Here is an 18,042-nt window from a genome sequence, read left to right on the forward strand (position 1 = left end):
GTAGAGGATTATATGAAGCCATTTAAGATCACAAAAAGCAAGAGTAACAAGGTCCCAGATGGAATCTGGCCCCACATGGCCTTGCCAAGCTAACTCTGAGAAGCACTGTGTAGAAAGTGTTCTCTTTATGTCCCCTGAAGCATTCATGGGGTTTCCTAGCCAAATTCTCAGGCTGTTTCTATGGTGCTTACAAAAAAGGGTTTAGCAGTGTTGATATGTCCCTTCCCTTCTCATTCTGCGTCCCTTTCGCTGCCTCGTGACATAAATCTCTGCTTCAAATGAGCCTCTAATAAAAAGTGCTGCAGGGGCAGGAGACGCTGATTTTTTTTCACCAAAAAAAAAAAAAAAAAAAAAAGGAGAAATTCTCTAAGAGTAAACGGTGTTTATTTTTTTTGTTGATTTTTTCAATCAAATGGAATTGCTTAATTAAAAAAAAAAACTTATCTCTTTTCTCTTTAAATACTACAGACAACCTCATTTTATCTCAGCAGACACCTAGAAACAAAACACTGGACCCACCAGAGAAAACTGGGCAATAAAAGCATCAGAAATTCAAGTCAACTATGGAGAATTAGTGTTAGCTGGCAGCTCTCAATTCTAAACAGAAGTGTCTCAGAACCTATTGGGTTTGACAAAAGTTTCTTAGAACTGGGAATCTGGGAAAGTTGGACTCCTTTTAATTCTATTCCAATTGTTTTCTGCATAGGGAAATTAATGTCAATGCATCAAATGAAGACCCAAAGAAACATTTAAAAACATGTCTGACTAGTATTCAGTATGTGAGATTATTAAGTAATAACTTGTCCTCCTAGTTAACCTTGTCCTGGAATATATATAGGTTATTTGTAGCCGCCACTGCTATAATATTTTCTGAAGGATGCCAAGCTGTATGCAAGATCTTTTTGCTAAAGTCCAGACTGTCGACACTGATCTCATCTTTTCTCCGCTTGCCCCCCACGCACACTTTCCGTGGTTTTAGGATAGCCCGAGGTTTGCTGTTTTCCCTCGAGGCCTCCAGGGTGACATCACGCTTGGTGTTCCTGTCGAACATTCTGAAGAAGTTGTTGTAAGAGCCTGTCATGATGACACTGCAAGGTAGAGAGAAAAGAGGGAGTCACTGAGTACTCTGGAGGAAGGCGGTAGCACATCCCTTTTGTGTCTTTCTGGAGCTAATGACACCACATGGTGGCCAGCAAATGGTGCCAAGCGTTTTACTAAAACCCCAAAACCCAAACAGGCTTGCCTATCTGACTGTGGTCACAATTTTGAGCCACTAAAAGCAACAGGCTCTTGGGTTGGTTTGGCAATGAAGGATCATGATAATCCTCCTTGTTACTTCCTTCTTGGGTTGGTAGATAGCTTTTGGTTCTTTGGCTCAGTGAGTCCTGTGGTTTTAATGATCCCCGCTCTACCTCCCATAGGACTGCGAGGGTGGAGAGGGGTCAGGAACACTTGTGAAGACACTAGTTGTGCACACTGGAAGTGTGGTTGCAGGAGTGGGGCTTCCGTGCTGGTGGAATTTCTGCCATCAGCACAGCGGGAGAAACGCTGATACTACAGCACAGGGGAGCCTGGTGTGTCCTCCCCCTGCTGGGGAGCAGCCTTGCTGGAACCCTTACCTAAGAAAATGGATGTCAGAACATGAGAGTCTCCCAACTCCGGGAAACAAAGGGTAGTGGAAAGGGAGGTGGGCGGGGGGGGTTGGGGTGACTGGGTGACAGGCAGTGAGGGGGCACTTGATGGGATGAGCACTGGGTGATATGCTATATGTTGGCAAATTGAACTCCAATAATAAAAAAAAAAAAAGCAAAATTACACAATAGCAAAATGAGACCCATGCAAGATACTTATTTGCAAACCAAATATAAACAGTTTTGTCACTGGTGCCATAATTTTCTAAGCTGGTGACCAACTTCTGACAAAGTTTCAAAACACAGTGGCATGTATACAATGGAATGTTCCTCAGCCATTAGAAATGACCAATACCCACCATTTACTTCAACATGGATGGAACTGGAGGGTATTATGCTGAGTGAAGCAAGTCAATCAGAGAAGGACAAATGTTATATGGTTTCACTCATATGGGGAATATAAAAAATAGTGAAAGGGATTATAGGGGAAAGGAGAGAAATGAGTGGGAAATATCAGAGAGGGTGACAAAACATGAGAGACTCCTAACTCTGGGAAACAAACAAGGGGTAGTGGAAGGGGAGGGTGGGCGGGGGGATAGGGTGAATGGGTGACGGGCACTGAGGGGGGCACTTGACGGGATGAGCACTGGGTGTTATACTATATGTTGGCAAATATAACTCCAATAAAAAAAAAAGGAAAAAAACAAAAAAAACAAAAAACAAATGGATGTCATTGTGGTTTCCCCCAGGAAGAGACTAAACAAACTTGAAGTTTAAAAGAATTTGGGAGGAGAAGAAAGACTTGCTAGTGGATTGACAGATGGCTTCCACATTTTTATAAGAGTGCTTCATCCTCAGATTTATTTATGATGGACAGAGGGCAGTGACTGCCAAAGCCTTCCAGAAGCAAAGGACTGACTCTTAACTGGTGACAGTTGGTACACAGGGACAGGCTGAGGGGGTTTAATGCTGTTCCAGTAACACCCCAAGGTAGCTGCTGCTGGAGAGGTGGGCTTGGCCTCATTTCTGAGCAAAGCCCTGACCAGCTGGTTAGGATGGGAGAGGAAAGCATCTCATCAGTGTTCACGTGGTGTGAGTGTGTAGACAGGTGAAGGGAAAGCTAAGAGCATGGGACCACAGCCAGGGGGACAGGTTTTTGGGTGCTGGGTCAGCTGTGCCAGGCAAATCAATCAAGGGTGAGCTTTCATAGCTCCGGCCTAGGAAATGCGGGCGGTGACATGTGTTTGTCACTGTAGCAGAAGAAGCTGTTGTCACCTTATCAGGTAGGGTGCTGACAATGTCACTTGGACTTACCTCATCCCAGATAGGGGAGCTATGTCTGAGGAAAAGTGAGTAACTTGCTCAGTGTCACACTGTGACAAAGTGGCCAAGTCAGGCCTCCAGCTCCCATCTGCCTGACCCCAGGACGCAGCACTCGGCCCTCGGCCTCACTGCTTCCCATGAACCCACACTTGCTTCCTCCACCCTGACTTGTTTTTAAACAGAGAAAGCCCTTGTTTTTTGGTTTTTATTTGTTGGTTTGGAAACAACAAGAACAACTCTCAATCTTGTCTGAACCAAGAATCTTCTTGGTTATGGAAGGAAATAGTGAAGTTATGAAAAGAATGTCGATCTTAGGATTCGAACTCAAAACTTCTTACTCTTATCTCTACTACATACTAGCTCATGAGATGGGGCAGTTTACTTTACCTTGCTGAGCCTCAGTTTCCTCAGCTACGGAATGGGGATGATGACAACAACTTTGTCATCTTGTGGTCAGGATTATATAACAGGATGTGTGTGAAGGTAGACTAATAAGTACTTTGTGAGTCTAGGTTAAGGGAAGTTATCAGGGTGATAACAAATATAAAAAATTTATTAATAATGGAAAAGTGAATAAATTCTATATAAACATATGAAAATATACAAAAATGTATTTATAGAAACATACAAATAAAAATTAAGAAAACAGGGCCAGGGCCAGCGACTTTCCGCCTTAGGAGCTTTGGTCCATGTATCACAGCTGCTCTGCTGTCTCTCCCCACTGCCCTATAGTAAGTGCTGTGACTTGGGTCCTCTGTCATGTGGTGGTTCTTTCCAGGCCTGCTAAGTGGAAGGCACATTTTGGTTCATTGGCAAAGGAAGCCAAATAACAGTCAGAAAACGCTTGTTTTTACTAGAAGCTCCAGCCTCTGAGTGCCTTGCCCTGACAGATTGTAGTGCTTCCAGGCACTACTGTTGGTGCCACATTTCTCAAAACACTAAATCAGCTCCTGGTAGCCTGTATTTTGTTCTGGAAGCTGGAGAATCATCTGTATTTGTCAAACTAAAAATGAACCATTAGAAGGTAATATGAAGTATTGTTGAAATAAAAGGCCTTAAAACAATAATAAATCACTTTGAGGGAATATGATAAATGAGGCCAACTAGAATTCAGCTAATGAACCACCAGGGCTTTTGGCCAGGTCTACACTAGAAGTGTCTAGCATTAATTTTTGATCAGGAAAGCGCACTTTGCAATAATCTGAACTGTTTATGCTGGAATGTACTGGTGGATTGTTAGTGTTCTTCATTTCAGCCGTGTTGACCTAGCTCTGGGGGCTGCTGGTGTGTGAAACATGGGATTTTCTCACTGATGTCACATGGTCATCAGTGTCAGTCCTGAAAGATGATTCTTTCACTACATCCCATCCTCCTTTCCAGGTCTGACCTCAAGGGAAATCCAGGGACCAACATGCTGGATTCCTGCTAGGCCCTGGGGCCTGAGTCTGACCTCCCTTTGGCCACACCCTGCTTAGGATAAATTGCCCAGGGCTTCAGCAAATACAGGGCCCACCCTCTGGAAGGTTCCCTAGACACAGAGCCCTTCTTACCTGTCTGACCCATTCCACACACACTCAAATTTATCAAAAATGCAGTCGTTTTCGTAGAGGGAGCACAACTTGCTGCGGAGGTAGTCATGAACCTGTGGGGGGAATACACCAAGACGGTCAGTTACTATTTTAAACATGCTTATTTCTGTGAAGACCTCCTCTTGGGATGTGAGCTGTTAATTCTTCCAGTATAATTGTGCCTTGAATTGGATGGCCTGGGTCAGAATCCAGTCTGGGCCCTCTGCTGCTTAGGTAGCCGGTGACATGCAGAAAGGCCCGGTAGGTGATGAGTCCTATTCTATAAATTGATTTGCTAATGGGCATGAGAGGACACTACTCATTTGGTCTTTAATTCAGCAAATGTTTATGGCCGGCCTGCTCGGTGCTTGGGATATGCAGTGAACAAAATACCCTTGGTGTGTTTTCATCCCAGCATGGGGGCAGGTGAGCGTTCACATGGGCCTTTTATACCGAGCAAGGTAAGGAGACATCACAGAAAGGACTGCTGAGCTGACTATGTTGTGATCATGTGAGACCGCAGAGTCAGGGAGGCCGGTGATAGTCTGGTGACAGATGACAATGGGGAGCAGGGTGAGAACAGTGGTAGGAAACGGTCAGCTTCTCACTATGTTTGTAGGGAGAATGGATAGGATTCGTGGATGGTGCAAATGTAAAGCATGGAAAGAATGGGAATCAAGATGGCTCCTGGATCTTTCTCTTGAGCAAGTGGAAGGATGGACTTGCCATGTTCATTTTTGGGTACGATAATTTGAATAGGTCTGTGCAGGTGGAGCTGTAAAGAGACTCTGATGTAAAGGTTGTGGTCCTGAAGTATGTGATAGTTCTCTCCTGTTTCTATTTTTCAGTGAAATAAGAAGGAAAGGTACCAGGTGAGAATGAGGCAGGGTAGGGGATACTTGGGAATCAATGCAGCACCGCTGGAAGGCACTGAGGCCTCATGAAGTTGTTGGATGTGAATCTTACATGAGACCAGTCAGCATGGTTGGGTCATTCACTCTATGTTCCATGACATGTTCTGGGTATTGAAAAGCTGAGTCATTTGGACAGTGCAAGTATGTCTAACTCTGCAAATGACTGTTCCTAGATAGTCCTGGGCCTTGTCAAGGTACCTGCCTCATTGCTTTGGTGACAAGAGAATTCATCTGCAGCAGGGCTTCTGGCATTGTTAGATGGGGAAGGGGATGCGAGAGTGAAGTTTATGGCCTGTACTTGAGATGTCTGCTATAAATTAACTCCTTGTCATTCCCTTCCTCTCCTGCCACCATTTGGGCATATTAGAAGTGGCACAAGACTGATGTAGGAGGCCATTTCTGTTTGTAGGACTGAAGAACTCTAGTGATTGTTAAGAGTCTTTGAGCAAAGAAGCATTTTCTGCTCCTTTGAGGGCAAAGGACTGATTCTTGATCTTGACCAGGGTTTGGCAAATCTTTTCTATCAAGGGGAAGAGAATAAATATTTATGCTTCGTGTGGCATTGGGCCTCTGTGGCAACCATTCAACTCAGCCCTTGAATGCAAAAGTAGCCTTGGGTCATACATAAACAGATGAGTGGGGTTGTGTTCCAATAGAACTTAACTGATTTACAAAAACAGGTGGGGAGCAGGATGAGCCTCTGGGTCCTGGTTTTGCCTACAACAGATTTTTCTTGCCTTTTCTTGGCTTTTCATGGACTTTTTCTGGGCTCTTTATAATAGAGGAAAAAGGGGGCTGAGGCTTCTGAAGGGTAGTATGCAAATGGGGAAATTAATCCAGTGGGCAATGGAAGCCAAGTTTGTTGCTCTAGTATAGGCACACCCTAGAGATACTGTGGGTTCTAGACTGCAGCAATAATGTGAATATTGTAACAAAGTGAGTTAAGTGGACTTTTTGGTTTCCTAGGGCATGTAAAGGTTATGTTTATTACACTATACCATATGAAGTGTGCAATAAATCACATTATCTAAAAAAAACAATGTATATACTGTAATTTAAACAATTGCTGAAAAAAATGCTAATCATCTGAGATTTCCAGAGAGTTGTCCTTTTTCTGGTAGTAGAAGGACATGCCTCAGTGTTCATGGCTGCTGACTGGCCATTGTAGTGGTTGGGAAAGGCTGGCATGGGTGTGGCAATTTCTTCAAATAAGACCGAGGATTCCTCTGTAGCATGCGATGCTGTTGGACAGCAATTTACCCACAGTAGAACTTCATTTAAAATTGACGTCAATCCTCTCAAACCTAGCTGCTGCTTTATGAACTACGTTTATGTGATATTCTAAATCCTTAGTTGTCATTGCAACAATCTGCAGCATCTTCACCAGTGGATTCCAGCTCAAGACACCACTTCCTCTGCTCATCCGTAAGAAGCGAGTCCTCATTCTTTCAAGTTTGATCACATCTGTAAGGCTCCACCTACTATCTCCACCACATCTGCAGTGGTTTCCTTCACTAAAGTTTGGAACCCCTCAAAGTCATCCATAACGACTGGAATCAACGTCATACAAACTCTTGTGCCTATTCATAGTTTAACTCCATCCCACGAATCACCAATGTTCTTTTTTTTTTTTTTTTTTTTTTAATAAAGAGCATAAGATGACAGAGGAACAGTAGAAGCAGTATCCCTGGTGAGCAGAGAGCCCAACTTGGGGCTTGATCCCAGGACCCCAGGATCATGATCTGAGTCAAAGGTAGATGCTCAACCAACTGAGCTATCCAGGTACCCCACTAATGTTCTTAATAGTATCTAGAACAGCGAATCCTTTCCAGAAGGTTTTGCCTACACCTGTCAGAAGAATCACTGTCTAGGGCAGCTATAGTCTTATGAAATGTAGTTTTTCAATAATAAGTCTTAGAAGTCAAAATGACTCCTTGATCCATGGGCTACAGACTGGATGTTGTAATAGCAGGCACGAAAACAACATTAACCTCGTAGTACATCTCCATCCGAGCTCCTGGGTGACCAGCTGCCTTGTCAGTGAGCAGTAGTACTTTGAATCTCTTTTTCTGAGCAGTAGGTCTCAGCAGTGGGCTTAAAATACTCAGTAAGCCATCTTGTAAACAGAGTGCAGTCATCCAGGCTTTGTTTTTCCATTTATAGAGCACAAGCTGAGTAGATTTAGCATATTTCTTAAGGGCCCTGGGATTTTCAGAATGGTAAATGAGCTTTGGCTTCAACTTAGTCACCAGCTGTATTTGTTCCTAACAAGAGTCAGCCTGTCCTTTGACACTTTGGAGCCAGGCACTGACTTCCACTCTCTAGCTATGAAACTCCTCGATGGCATCTTTTTCCAATAGAAGGCTATTTTGTCTACATTGGAAATCTGTTGCTTGGTAGAGCCACCTTCACGAATTATCTTAGCTAGATCTTGGATAACCTGCTTCTCTTGAGCTTTAATGTTACAGAGATGGCTTCTTTCCTTGAGCCTCATGAGCCAACCTCTCCTAGCTTTCAGGTTTTCTTTGGCAGCCTCCTCACCTCTCTCAGCCTTGCTCTGGATTACACTTTGGCTAAAGGGGATGTTGAGGCTGGTTTGATCTCCTCTCCGGACCACTCAAACTTTCTCTGTATCATCAATAAGGCTGTTTCACTTTCTCGTCGTTCATGTGTCCACTAAGGTAGCACTTTTAATTCCCTTCAGAAACTTTCCTTTATATTCACAACTTGGCTGTTTGGCACAAGAGGCCTAGCTTTCAGCCTACTTTGCTTTTGACATGGCTTCCACACTATGCTTAAATCATGGCTAGTTTTTGATTTAAACTGGATTGATTGATTGATTGATTGATTCATGAGAGATCCAGAGAGAGAGAGGCAGAGACATAGGTAGAGGGAGGAGAAGCAGGCTCCATGCAGGGAGCCTGATGTGGGACTTGATCCCGGGACTGCAGGATCACACCTTGAGCCAAAGGCAGATGCTCAACTGCTGAGCCACCCAGGCATCCTTAACTTTTGATTTAAAGTGAGAAATGTGTAACTCTTTCTTTCACATGAAACTTGGAGGTCAGTGGAGGGTTATCGACTGGCCTCATTTCAATATTGTTTTGTCCAGGGAATATGGAGGCCAGAGGAGAAGGAGAGGGAGGGAGGCGGGAATGACCAGTTGGTGGAGAAGGCTGAACACACACAACATACATTGTTTAAGCTCACCATCTCATAGGGGCACCGTTCATCACACCCCAAAACAGTTAAAATAGTAAGGTCAAAGATCACTCATCACAGATTGTCGTAACATATAATAAAGGCTTGAAAATGGTGAATGTGACACAGAGACACGAAATGAGTCAATGCTGTTGGAAAAATGGTGTTGGTAGACTTGCTTGATGCAGGCTTGCCACCAACCTTCAACTTGTATCTTAAAAAGGCAGTACCTAGGAAGTGCAATACAATGAGACACACCTGTACTCCAGCTCTCCTACTTTTTGAGGAAAAAATATAAGACAAATAGCTCCTTATTTTCAGCCTTCTCTCCCACTACTCATTCCTCTGATCTGGTATGGAGCACTTTTCAGGCAAGGCACAGATGTGAATGTTTGGAGATGGGAGAAATTAGTTTTGAAAACAAACGGTTAAGCAGGTTTCCATTATGCAGAACTTCTCAGAATCCTACATGGGTCAAGGAATTGTAAAACTATAAGAAATGGATAGATGATTATTTCATTTCACTAGAGTCACTAAAATTTGTTTTTTGGCTCAGCCTTAAACTTTTCTTGACATACAAACTTTCACCTTTGGCATTTTGTCTTACAGAAACATCATGGGTGAATAATAAGTATCAAAACATGTGTGCTTTGGAAGTGTGGGTCCATTAGCAGGAACCACATTGCCAAGAACTCTACACAAAATTCTTGAAAGACAGAGTCGGGGGGGATCTAAAGGAAAATCCAGTCTGAACCAGTATTTTGTCTTGCCCAGCAGCTAAATTTCGGGATGCTCCTGTTGCCTTGATTTCATCATCTTTGACTATGAAGGTATGTTGTTTATGTCCTGTTGCTCAAACAAAAAACAAACCCTTAGGCAAACAAGATGGACTTATCTCCATCAGAGGAGAGCATAAGGTAAGAAACATTGATTAGAAACATCTAGAACACAGAGCAAGAGAAAACTTAAAACTCACCCAACTTCATGCTTTTTTCTTCATGTTCCAAATATTTGTTGTCCATGTTCCTATTGTGTATGGCCTTCTTGACACTAAATTGAGACTCCCAACATAGAGGTTCTCAAATCATGAACTCGTAGAAGCCTCATGTTGTAGTTAATGGGACTGCTCATGAGGCCCAGCAAGAGTGAAGTCTGTTGGTTGGTTCTTATATTTCAGAGCTCAAAAAACTTATCTTATAAAGAGTCAGAGAGCAGATATTTTAAGCTTGTGGGCTATATCATCTCTGTCACACCTATTCATCTCTGCCATTGTAGCATGAACTAACCACAGACCATGTACACATGATGGGGTATGGCTGTGTTTCAGTTAAACTTCTTTTACTAAAACAAATGGAGACTGGATTTGGCCCACCAGCCAGTTTACCAACCCCTGTTCTGTAGGAGAACTTGAAAAGAGCTAATGATACTTAAGTCTACAGTTTCTTATTCCTGGAAGGATGCCGGAGACCAGTTGATGCAGGTATGAAAATACATGGCAGGAACATTACTTACTTCCCTCTTCAGGGAAGGCATTAGTAACTGGCATTGGAAATTACTTCCCATTGGGTCAGCCTTCAGAATCTTTTTCAATAGTGTTCTAGAAATTCAGAGTTTATTTACCATATTTTACACAGTATGTTACCATGTTGGTTATAGTTTATAAACTTAACTAAATTACTTTGAAATATGCTATCTGAAGTTAGACTTCTGTAATATTTCATTTCAGTATGTGTACTGTGAGACCTATCTCAAAGACCTATCACTAGCTGAAGCTGTTTTGAGAATCATGCTCTTGGCTAGCTCACTGGGTTCTTAAACCCTTTCTCCAAAATGAAAGTAACTAATGGCTCCTGCCACTGTAGAGACTAAATCCAGTTTTCACTAATCCAGGTTCAATCAGAAGGCCACAAGTCTGTTCATACCACACACATACCACACACACTCAGGTTCTAGCAGTCATTGCCCCCTGTCATATGACATATTTGTGCAGCTGGAAGAGGACACTTGAGTTAGCTTAGGCCTGGGTTGAACATGAAGGTAAGAGTTTGGAGGCAGGTGCTGGGAAGTAGGGTCCTGGAGTTTGGTCGGATCTGGGGGACAGGAAGACCCCAAATATATACGGCATGCTATTTCAACCAACAGACTATCTCAGCTACATATGTCGTCTTGAATTCTGGCCCTAAAACCTTCTCAGAGCACCCTGCATTACTCACAGTTGGTCAAAGTCCTTGGGGTCCTCAATCTTCTCTCTGAATTTCTTCTGAAAAATTGGCTTGTCCTGTGGCCACTCAAGTGGTAGGTGCTCACATGTGTCAAAGTGGGGTAGTGGGCTCCTTGCTGCTCTAGACAATGATTCCTGTACTAAAGCCTTTGGCTCTTCTGAAGTCATGTCATCAACTAAACTCCCTGCTGTCTACCTTGTTAGTGTCAGCAATACTTCTGAGTCCCTCTGCCACATTCCTTGGAAGTAATTCTAGCTCTCAAATCCGCTGCCATTATTCTTCGTAATCATTACTCTGGTTTCTCAGTTACTCAGGCCTCATAATTTTCAATGTGTTTTGTCCTTTGCCTCCTTGGTCACATGATGAGACTGGCCATGACCCTAACTGTACCTGTTTAACAAGTACTGCTCTATTGCTACCTCCTATCTTTTTAGTTCACTACCTTTACTATCTTGATTCCATCAGTTCTTCAAATCCATTTTTGTGTACTTTCCTTCACTCAATTAATTCCCTCCTCAACTACCTGAGGTTCAATGACCTATCATTACACTCACACCTTAAATATCTCTCTCCTTATATTGTACTCAACTGGATCCCTGAGTAACCCTACCTCTCTCTTAGATGATTATTTTTTGCTTTTCTTTCTCATTTACCTAATGACCTTGCTTCTTATTTTGTGAGAAAACAGAAGCAACACGAAGAAATCATCTATGGTTCCCATCACAATGCATCCATAGCTATTTACTCTTCTCTCCTTTCACTGATGATGAATTGTCCACCTTCCCATCTATGGCCAATTTCGCAATGGACTCTGTTCCCTCTTGCTTCCCTCAAGGAGTCAGCTGCTTGAATTGTTCTTTCTCTCCTGGCTTACTCCCCTCAGCATAAAATACGCTGTGATAACTTCCTTATGCCTGTATCCCATTCCTGCTACAACCCATTTTGCTGTTACCCTTTAGACTAAAATTTCTTGGAAGAGTTACCTGTACTCATTACATTCACATCTTCTATTTACAGTCTTTGTCAAAATCCACTCCAATTAGACCTTCATTAATACCATTCACCTACACCTATCTCCTCATTACTAAATCCAGTGGCCAATTTTCAGTCCTTTCCTACTTGATTCAGCTATTGGATTTTCAGCTATATAGCATTTGGTAGTTGGTGATTCCTCCTCCTTGAGATAGTTTCTTTACTTGGCTCTTAGAACATTCCTCTCACTTTTCCTCTTCCAACCTCCAAACACCGGGTTCGCAGGGCACAGTCCTGATTGCTTCTTTTCTCTAAGCTAAGGTATACCGAAACTGAAACTGAGCTGTCTACTTGCAATTTCTGGATGTTTACTTAGCTCTACATGTCTCTGACTAGATATTGATTCCCTCATCTACATAAAATGGCACCATCATTTTCTTAATCACTCAGGATAAAAACCTTGGGATGATGATCCCTGGTGTTTCTTTTCCTCTTACATCAAATTTGTGGTCAAATCCTGTTGATTTTACCTTGGAAATATGTAAGGAATCTGGCCACTTCCATTGCTCACATCCTCATCTAAGCTACTATCAGCCCTTGCCAGGATATTGCAATAACTTGTTAACTGTTCTGTTTCCTCCCATCTCCCCCTAGAGTCTCTCCTCCCCAGAACCACCAGAATATTAGTCAGTGATGAAAATGTTCTGGAATTGGAGAGTGGTGAGGGTTCCACAACTTTGTAAATATACTAATGTAGACTTCCAGAGGGTGAATATTACAGTATGTGAATTATGTCTGAAGAAAAAATATATAAGTTAAATCCGTCAGTCCAGAATTTTCACACCTCTTTAACCCAAAATATATTTTAAAAGACCAGTTTATCCCTGCCTCTTGATCTTTGCTTCTATTGTGCTCTTACCTGAAATGAGCTGCTTCAAATCCTTTCTACCTCACAGTCTGGTCTTCCATTTTCTAAAAAAAGCCATTCTATTCTAAACACTGCCTTCTTCTTTGTTCCCTTTGTCCATAGACCTACCAATCATTTAGCCAAGGCTCAGGCCAGCAACCTGTACAGTCTTCTTGACTCCTCCCTCCACATTGAGTCAGCAAGTGTGCCTCCCCAACTCTCCTCTTACCTCTCCCTTTATCTGTATGCCACCATTCCAGTACCAATTGCCATCATCTCCTCCTTTATTTCCAGTGTCAAACCTTTTAATGGTTTTCCATTGCACTCAGCCCGAAGACAAAATAACCTAACCTTCATTACTAAGGCCTAGATTTCTAGACTCTTCTTTTTGCCTGTGTTCTATATTTAATATACAAAGAACTCCTTTCTGAACATACCACCTGGGAATATACTATCCTCTGGCTAGTTCCTGGCAATCAAGACTCAGCCTTTGGGTCTCTTCTCATCAGGCCCTCCCTGCCTGTGGTCCCATATACCCAGCACCATCTCTGGCATCACTGCCTACTCAATCCCCTGTTCATCATCGTGCTTCTCCACCAGTCAACTAGCTCTAAGAGAACAGGACCATTTCTGTCTTCAATATTCATCTCACAGGTTAAATTGAATTCAAGCTCCTCCTTATATACTCTTGTTTAACATCCTATGGAACTTATAGACTGTACCATCTTATTGAATATATGATATGATGACGTAGTGTCTTTTACTTTTGTGCTTTGTAAGCCTTTGCAGGCTGATGTTGAGGCCCACAAAGGAAGTGCCTTATGTACCTACAGTGGGTGGTGGTCCATACCTGGTAAGTCTCAATGGGACGATTTTCCATGTTGAGATCCCAGACTTTAACGGTCAGATAGTCTCTGGTCATGATATACCTCCCACTGTGGCTGAACTTCACATCCGAAATCGAAGAGATAATTTCAGAGAAAAACGACCTGTTGCTTGGATCTTCGGGCTCTTCAAAAACTGTAGACCAGAAGCAAAACAAGACAAAATTAGCATGTCCTTACCCACTAACTCTACCATGTTTGGACCAGCTACAAAGCCAACACTCTAACTTGGAGTAGAATGTGCAGAGTCTAATCTAAGTGACTGACAGAGAATCTGAAAGCAGAAACAGTGGTCACTGGTTTCTGTGCTTTCTCATGGAAGGACTCACATGGGACCTGTACCATCCAGAGATATGGCACGGAGCCTTTCCAAGCTTTGGGTTGACATATCTGTTTCACAGTTCCCCTGGCCTGTGTGTGACTGCACTTAGCAACACGTGGAGTCATCTGCGATGCTTAAAAAATGTGTTTACAGCTTTTTTTGAGATATAAAATTACATACCATAAAATCTGCTCATGTGAAATTTACAGTTCATTTTTTTAGTATAATTACATAACTATATAAAAGCATCACTAATTTCAAATTTTTTTCATCAACCAAACCCCCAAAGTCCGTTCCCATTTGTAATAATTCCTCATTCCCTATTCCTGCAGCCCTAGGAACTGGCTAATCTGTTTTCTTATTCTATGAAATTGCTTAATCTGGAAATTTCCCATAAATGAGAAACTATATGAGATAGAGTTTTCCTGGGACTGGCTGCTTTCTCTCAGTATACTGCTTCCTGTAGTGTATCAGCACTTCATTCCTTTTTATGGCTGAATAATAATCCATTGTATGGATTATACCACATTTGGTTTATCCATTTTTCAGTTGCTAAACACTTGGGTTTCTACTTTTTGACTATTATGAATAATGTTGCCATCAATATTCATGGACAATCTTGTGTGTAGACATTTATTTTTATAGCTCTTGGGTCACAGTTGTTAATAGTGGCACTTGACTGAACCTGTTATTTTGTATATATTGTGCCTTTGCTCTGACATCCAGGCACTATTACTTCTCAGTAGTTTCAGCTGATTTCCATTTAGAGGAATGAACGTAAGGCTCCTCAGTTGGGACAACAAATCCTATCAGATGCTGCTATAACATGCCTCTCTACCTTAACTTTGAACTTATAGAAGATAGCTTAGGTATATCTTGACCTTTCCCATTTGTATGCCTGATTGTTCTGTCTATATTGACTCAAATTCTGCTGGACTCACAGGCCTCATCTTTCACTACTATCTGGGCCTTAAATGATCTTTTCACACTTGGTCTGGCGCACTCACTTAACAGGACCTCGGGTACTCTCACAATATGATTTAACAATCCCTGCGTTTGTGTTATCTCAACTGTAATGTAAGTTTCTTGCACATGAATGTTTAATAAATATGATTAGAACCAGAGCTAGATCAATGAATGAATGAATGAATTTGCCATCTGGGTGCTCAGCATGTATGATGGGGAGGTATATGCATTTGCCCATACTTATTTTTAATCTAGACCAATGGTAATTGAGTATGGTTCCACTTAACAAGTGTTTGCATCACAATTCTGAACACCAGGATGTATTATTTAATACATCCTCCAGAGCTTTCTCTTTCCTGCCTGCTCAACACACTCACAGAGTCCGTATCAAATTCTATGTAGAAAATCTAAGGCTATAATGAATTCCCTTTCAAACCTTGCTGAATTAAACTCGGAGCCGAACCAAAATACTAATTGTCACCTAACCATTTAAGAGAACAACAAATAACCCTCATCAATCAGAATTGAACTTGAGAATTAGACTCACTGAAACAGAAAAGCCTCTTGGACTTTAATCAGGCATTCATGAAGGCCCCTGGACTCTGACTAGTGTCCTCATAATTGAGAACTAGATTTTCACATTAGTTTCTCTTCAAGGGACTCTCGTTAGGACTGGGAACTTCCAAACTCCAGACAAGCCCCATGCAAACATCTCAATAGCTAAGTGGGAGCCCTGAGGCTTAGCAACCTCCCACCTGATGCACCGGCAGTGAATGGGAAGGGATCAGCACACTGCCCTCTGGAGTCCATCAATTTCTACCTCTGGCACTTACCAGCTGTTCACATTCTATTTACTTCTCTGAGATTCAGTTTTCCCAGCTGCAGAAGGGGGATGTTCCATATTGCTTGGAACATATGATTGGCACATTGTAGGTTCTCAATAAATGTCAGGAGCTGTTTTTATCCTCATTAGCATACACTGCCTCTGTATAGGCCAATCGTATTTTATTCCAGACTGAGACTTGGGGACTGAGGAGTACAGAACTTGTGGGCTATTTCAATGACGTAAAGAATGTTTACAAGGTTCTACCTAGCAGCCTGTTCTCTGTATGCATGGCATATTGGGATGTTAGCGTAGCAACTCCATAAAGCCCGAAAAGGACAGCCCCAGAAGATGGAGTGGAAGTGAAAGAAGGCAATTCTTTCATCAGCCCACCACTAATTACCATGTACGACACAGAAGGCAGGTTATAGACAATGGATTGGCCAGCGCAGCACTTGGCAGATTTTTCCATGACTATATTTACTGAAGTCTTAATATCAATGTCATGACTTCTTTTCATTCGTTCAGCAGCAACATTTCACATATTGGTAATTACCGTTTACAGGAAGCTTACTATGTTCCAGGCCCTGGGCTTTTCATCTATTTAGTCCTTACACTAATCTCACATAAGAACAGTGATTCCTTATTTCAGATGTGAAATATTAAGGCACAGAGAGGTTTTGTAATCCTGTCTGAGGACCGCAGCTCGACTGAGGTAGAGGCATTTTGTACTCCGATCCATCTGGCTTCAAAGTCCTTGTTCTTAATCATGATGTGATTCTGCCCTGCATCATGTACACATGTACATATTTGCATAGCTGTGAAAAAGGTAACCAGAGTAGAATCTAGAGAGAATCACAGAATCTCAAAGGCTGGAAGGTTTTTTCCTCCCTGGTTATCACACTATTTTTTATTATGTATTAATTAGATGATAGTCAGTGGAGGGGCTCTTAATGATGACTGCTCATACCCTATCCTTTTTTATACGGCCAGAGTCCTCAAAAGAATCAACTCCTTTCAAACACTTAAGGAGCACAGTTTCTACAGCAAGGGGTCATGAGTTCAAGCATTACACCATCAACAGCCAGCATAGTTGGGGACCTCAGAACTTTGTATGACTCGAGACCCTCATATCACAATAAGCCCAGACCCTCAGGCCATCTCTCACCCCTGGGCTCTAATCACTATGGCCTATCAGCAGTGAGACAACCTTTCCTCCCACTGGCCCTCACCTCCAGTTTATATGCATTGGCTTTTAATATAGTTTGTGTCTCCTAATATGCAAGCTCTATGAGGGGAGGGGTTTTTGTCTGTTTTACCTGGATGTATTCCCTGAAACATAGGCATGCTCAGTAAATATTAGATTAATGAATATTGACAAGCCATTTTAATTTCTACAGGAAAATAATACTTATTAGTTCAATAGGTCCCTAGCTAAGCAGTGCTCTATACACCTCGGATTTGTTCCAATTCCTTGAAAAGTATGAAGATAAATACATTCAATAGGAAGCCATCTATAATTCAAGGTTTTCAGTAATTCAGCCTGTACAATCCTTTATCAGCTATTTAAGTGTCTTTTACATGCATTCATACACATGCAAGAGCACTTAGTACATGACCTAGAACATTCAAAGTATTATTATTATTATTTTTTTGGATGCACACATGCCAGGTCCTGCACTATTGATGAAGGACACAAGGAGCAAGATAGATCCAGTCCTACTGTCCTGGAACTAATGGACCAAAGGAAATGACAAATGTTAACCAATCACACAAACTTAGTTACAGGTGTGAATAAGTGATATTTTTTACTGTATTATCAGAGGCAAGGGAAGGTACTGGGGAACCAGCTAGGGGAATATAAATGGAACATCACTGTGTGTTCCACGTAATTTACTAAACTTATGGTACAAAAGGTTCGAGTACCTGGGTATTTCTCTTGGAGCCCCTTGGCTTAGCATTAAAAATCCTTCTGACCTACATGGTTGCCAAAGAGGCTCTAGAAAATAAAGCACTCAGGAAGAGAAAAGAAGAGACTTTGGACAGAGAGAAGACAAGCTCTGTTCCCCTTGTGAGCAAAGATTCTGGATGAATGAGAATCCAAAGAGCCCAGATCGAGGCCCTGGGGATGTGTTAGATTTGCCAATAGGGAGCGTGTGTCTCAGAGACAACAACAAAAGCAGTAATGATACCTATCATTTCTTTGAACACATCATCCCATTTACGCTCAAACCTATCAGAATGATACTCTCAGTGTCCTGAGTTAGAGAGGAGATGGACCAAGTCAGGCTGAGTAGCTTGCTCAGGAT

General features: G+C 42.1%; 1 protein-coding gene across 16 annotated transcripts in view; it reads right to left on the minus strand.

The window, feature by feature from the left end:
• Positions 1 to 362: 362 nt before the first annotated feature.
• PPP2R2B (protein phosphatase 2 regulatory subunit Bbeta) overlaps positions 363 to 18,042 on the minus strand; it is a 439,907-nt gene continuing 422,227 nt past the window's right edge. For all 16 annotated transcript variants that reach the window (XM_038530532.1, XM_038530535.1, XM_038530529.1 and 13 more), the window contains 3 exons: positions 13,589 to 13,758; positions 4,505 to 4,596; positions 363 to 1,088 (listed from right to left, as the gene is read on the minus strand). In XM_038530532.1, coding sequence (XP_038386460.1) covers positions 809 to 1,088; positions 4,505 to 4,596; positions 13,589 to 13,758 — 542 coding nt within the window. In that variant the 3' untranslated portion in view covers positions 363 to 808. The remainder of the gene's footprint in view (positions 1,089 to 4,504; positions 4,597 to 13,588; positions 13,759 to 18,042) is intronic.

This window comes from Canis lupus, chromosome 2 (genome assembly GCF_011100685.1).
Source record: "Canis lupus familiaris isolate Mischka breed German Shepherd chromosome 2, alternate assembly UU_Cfam_GSD_1.0, whole genome shotgun sequence".
Lineage (NCBI taxonomy): Eukaryota > Metazoa > Chordata > Mammalia > Carnivora > Canidae > Canis > Canis lupus.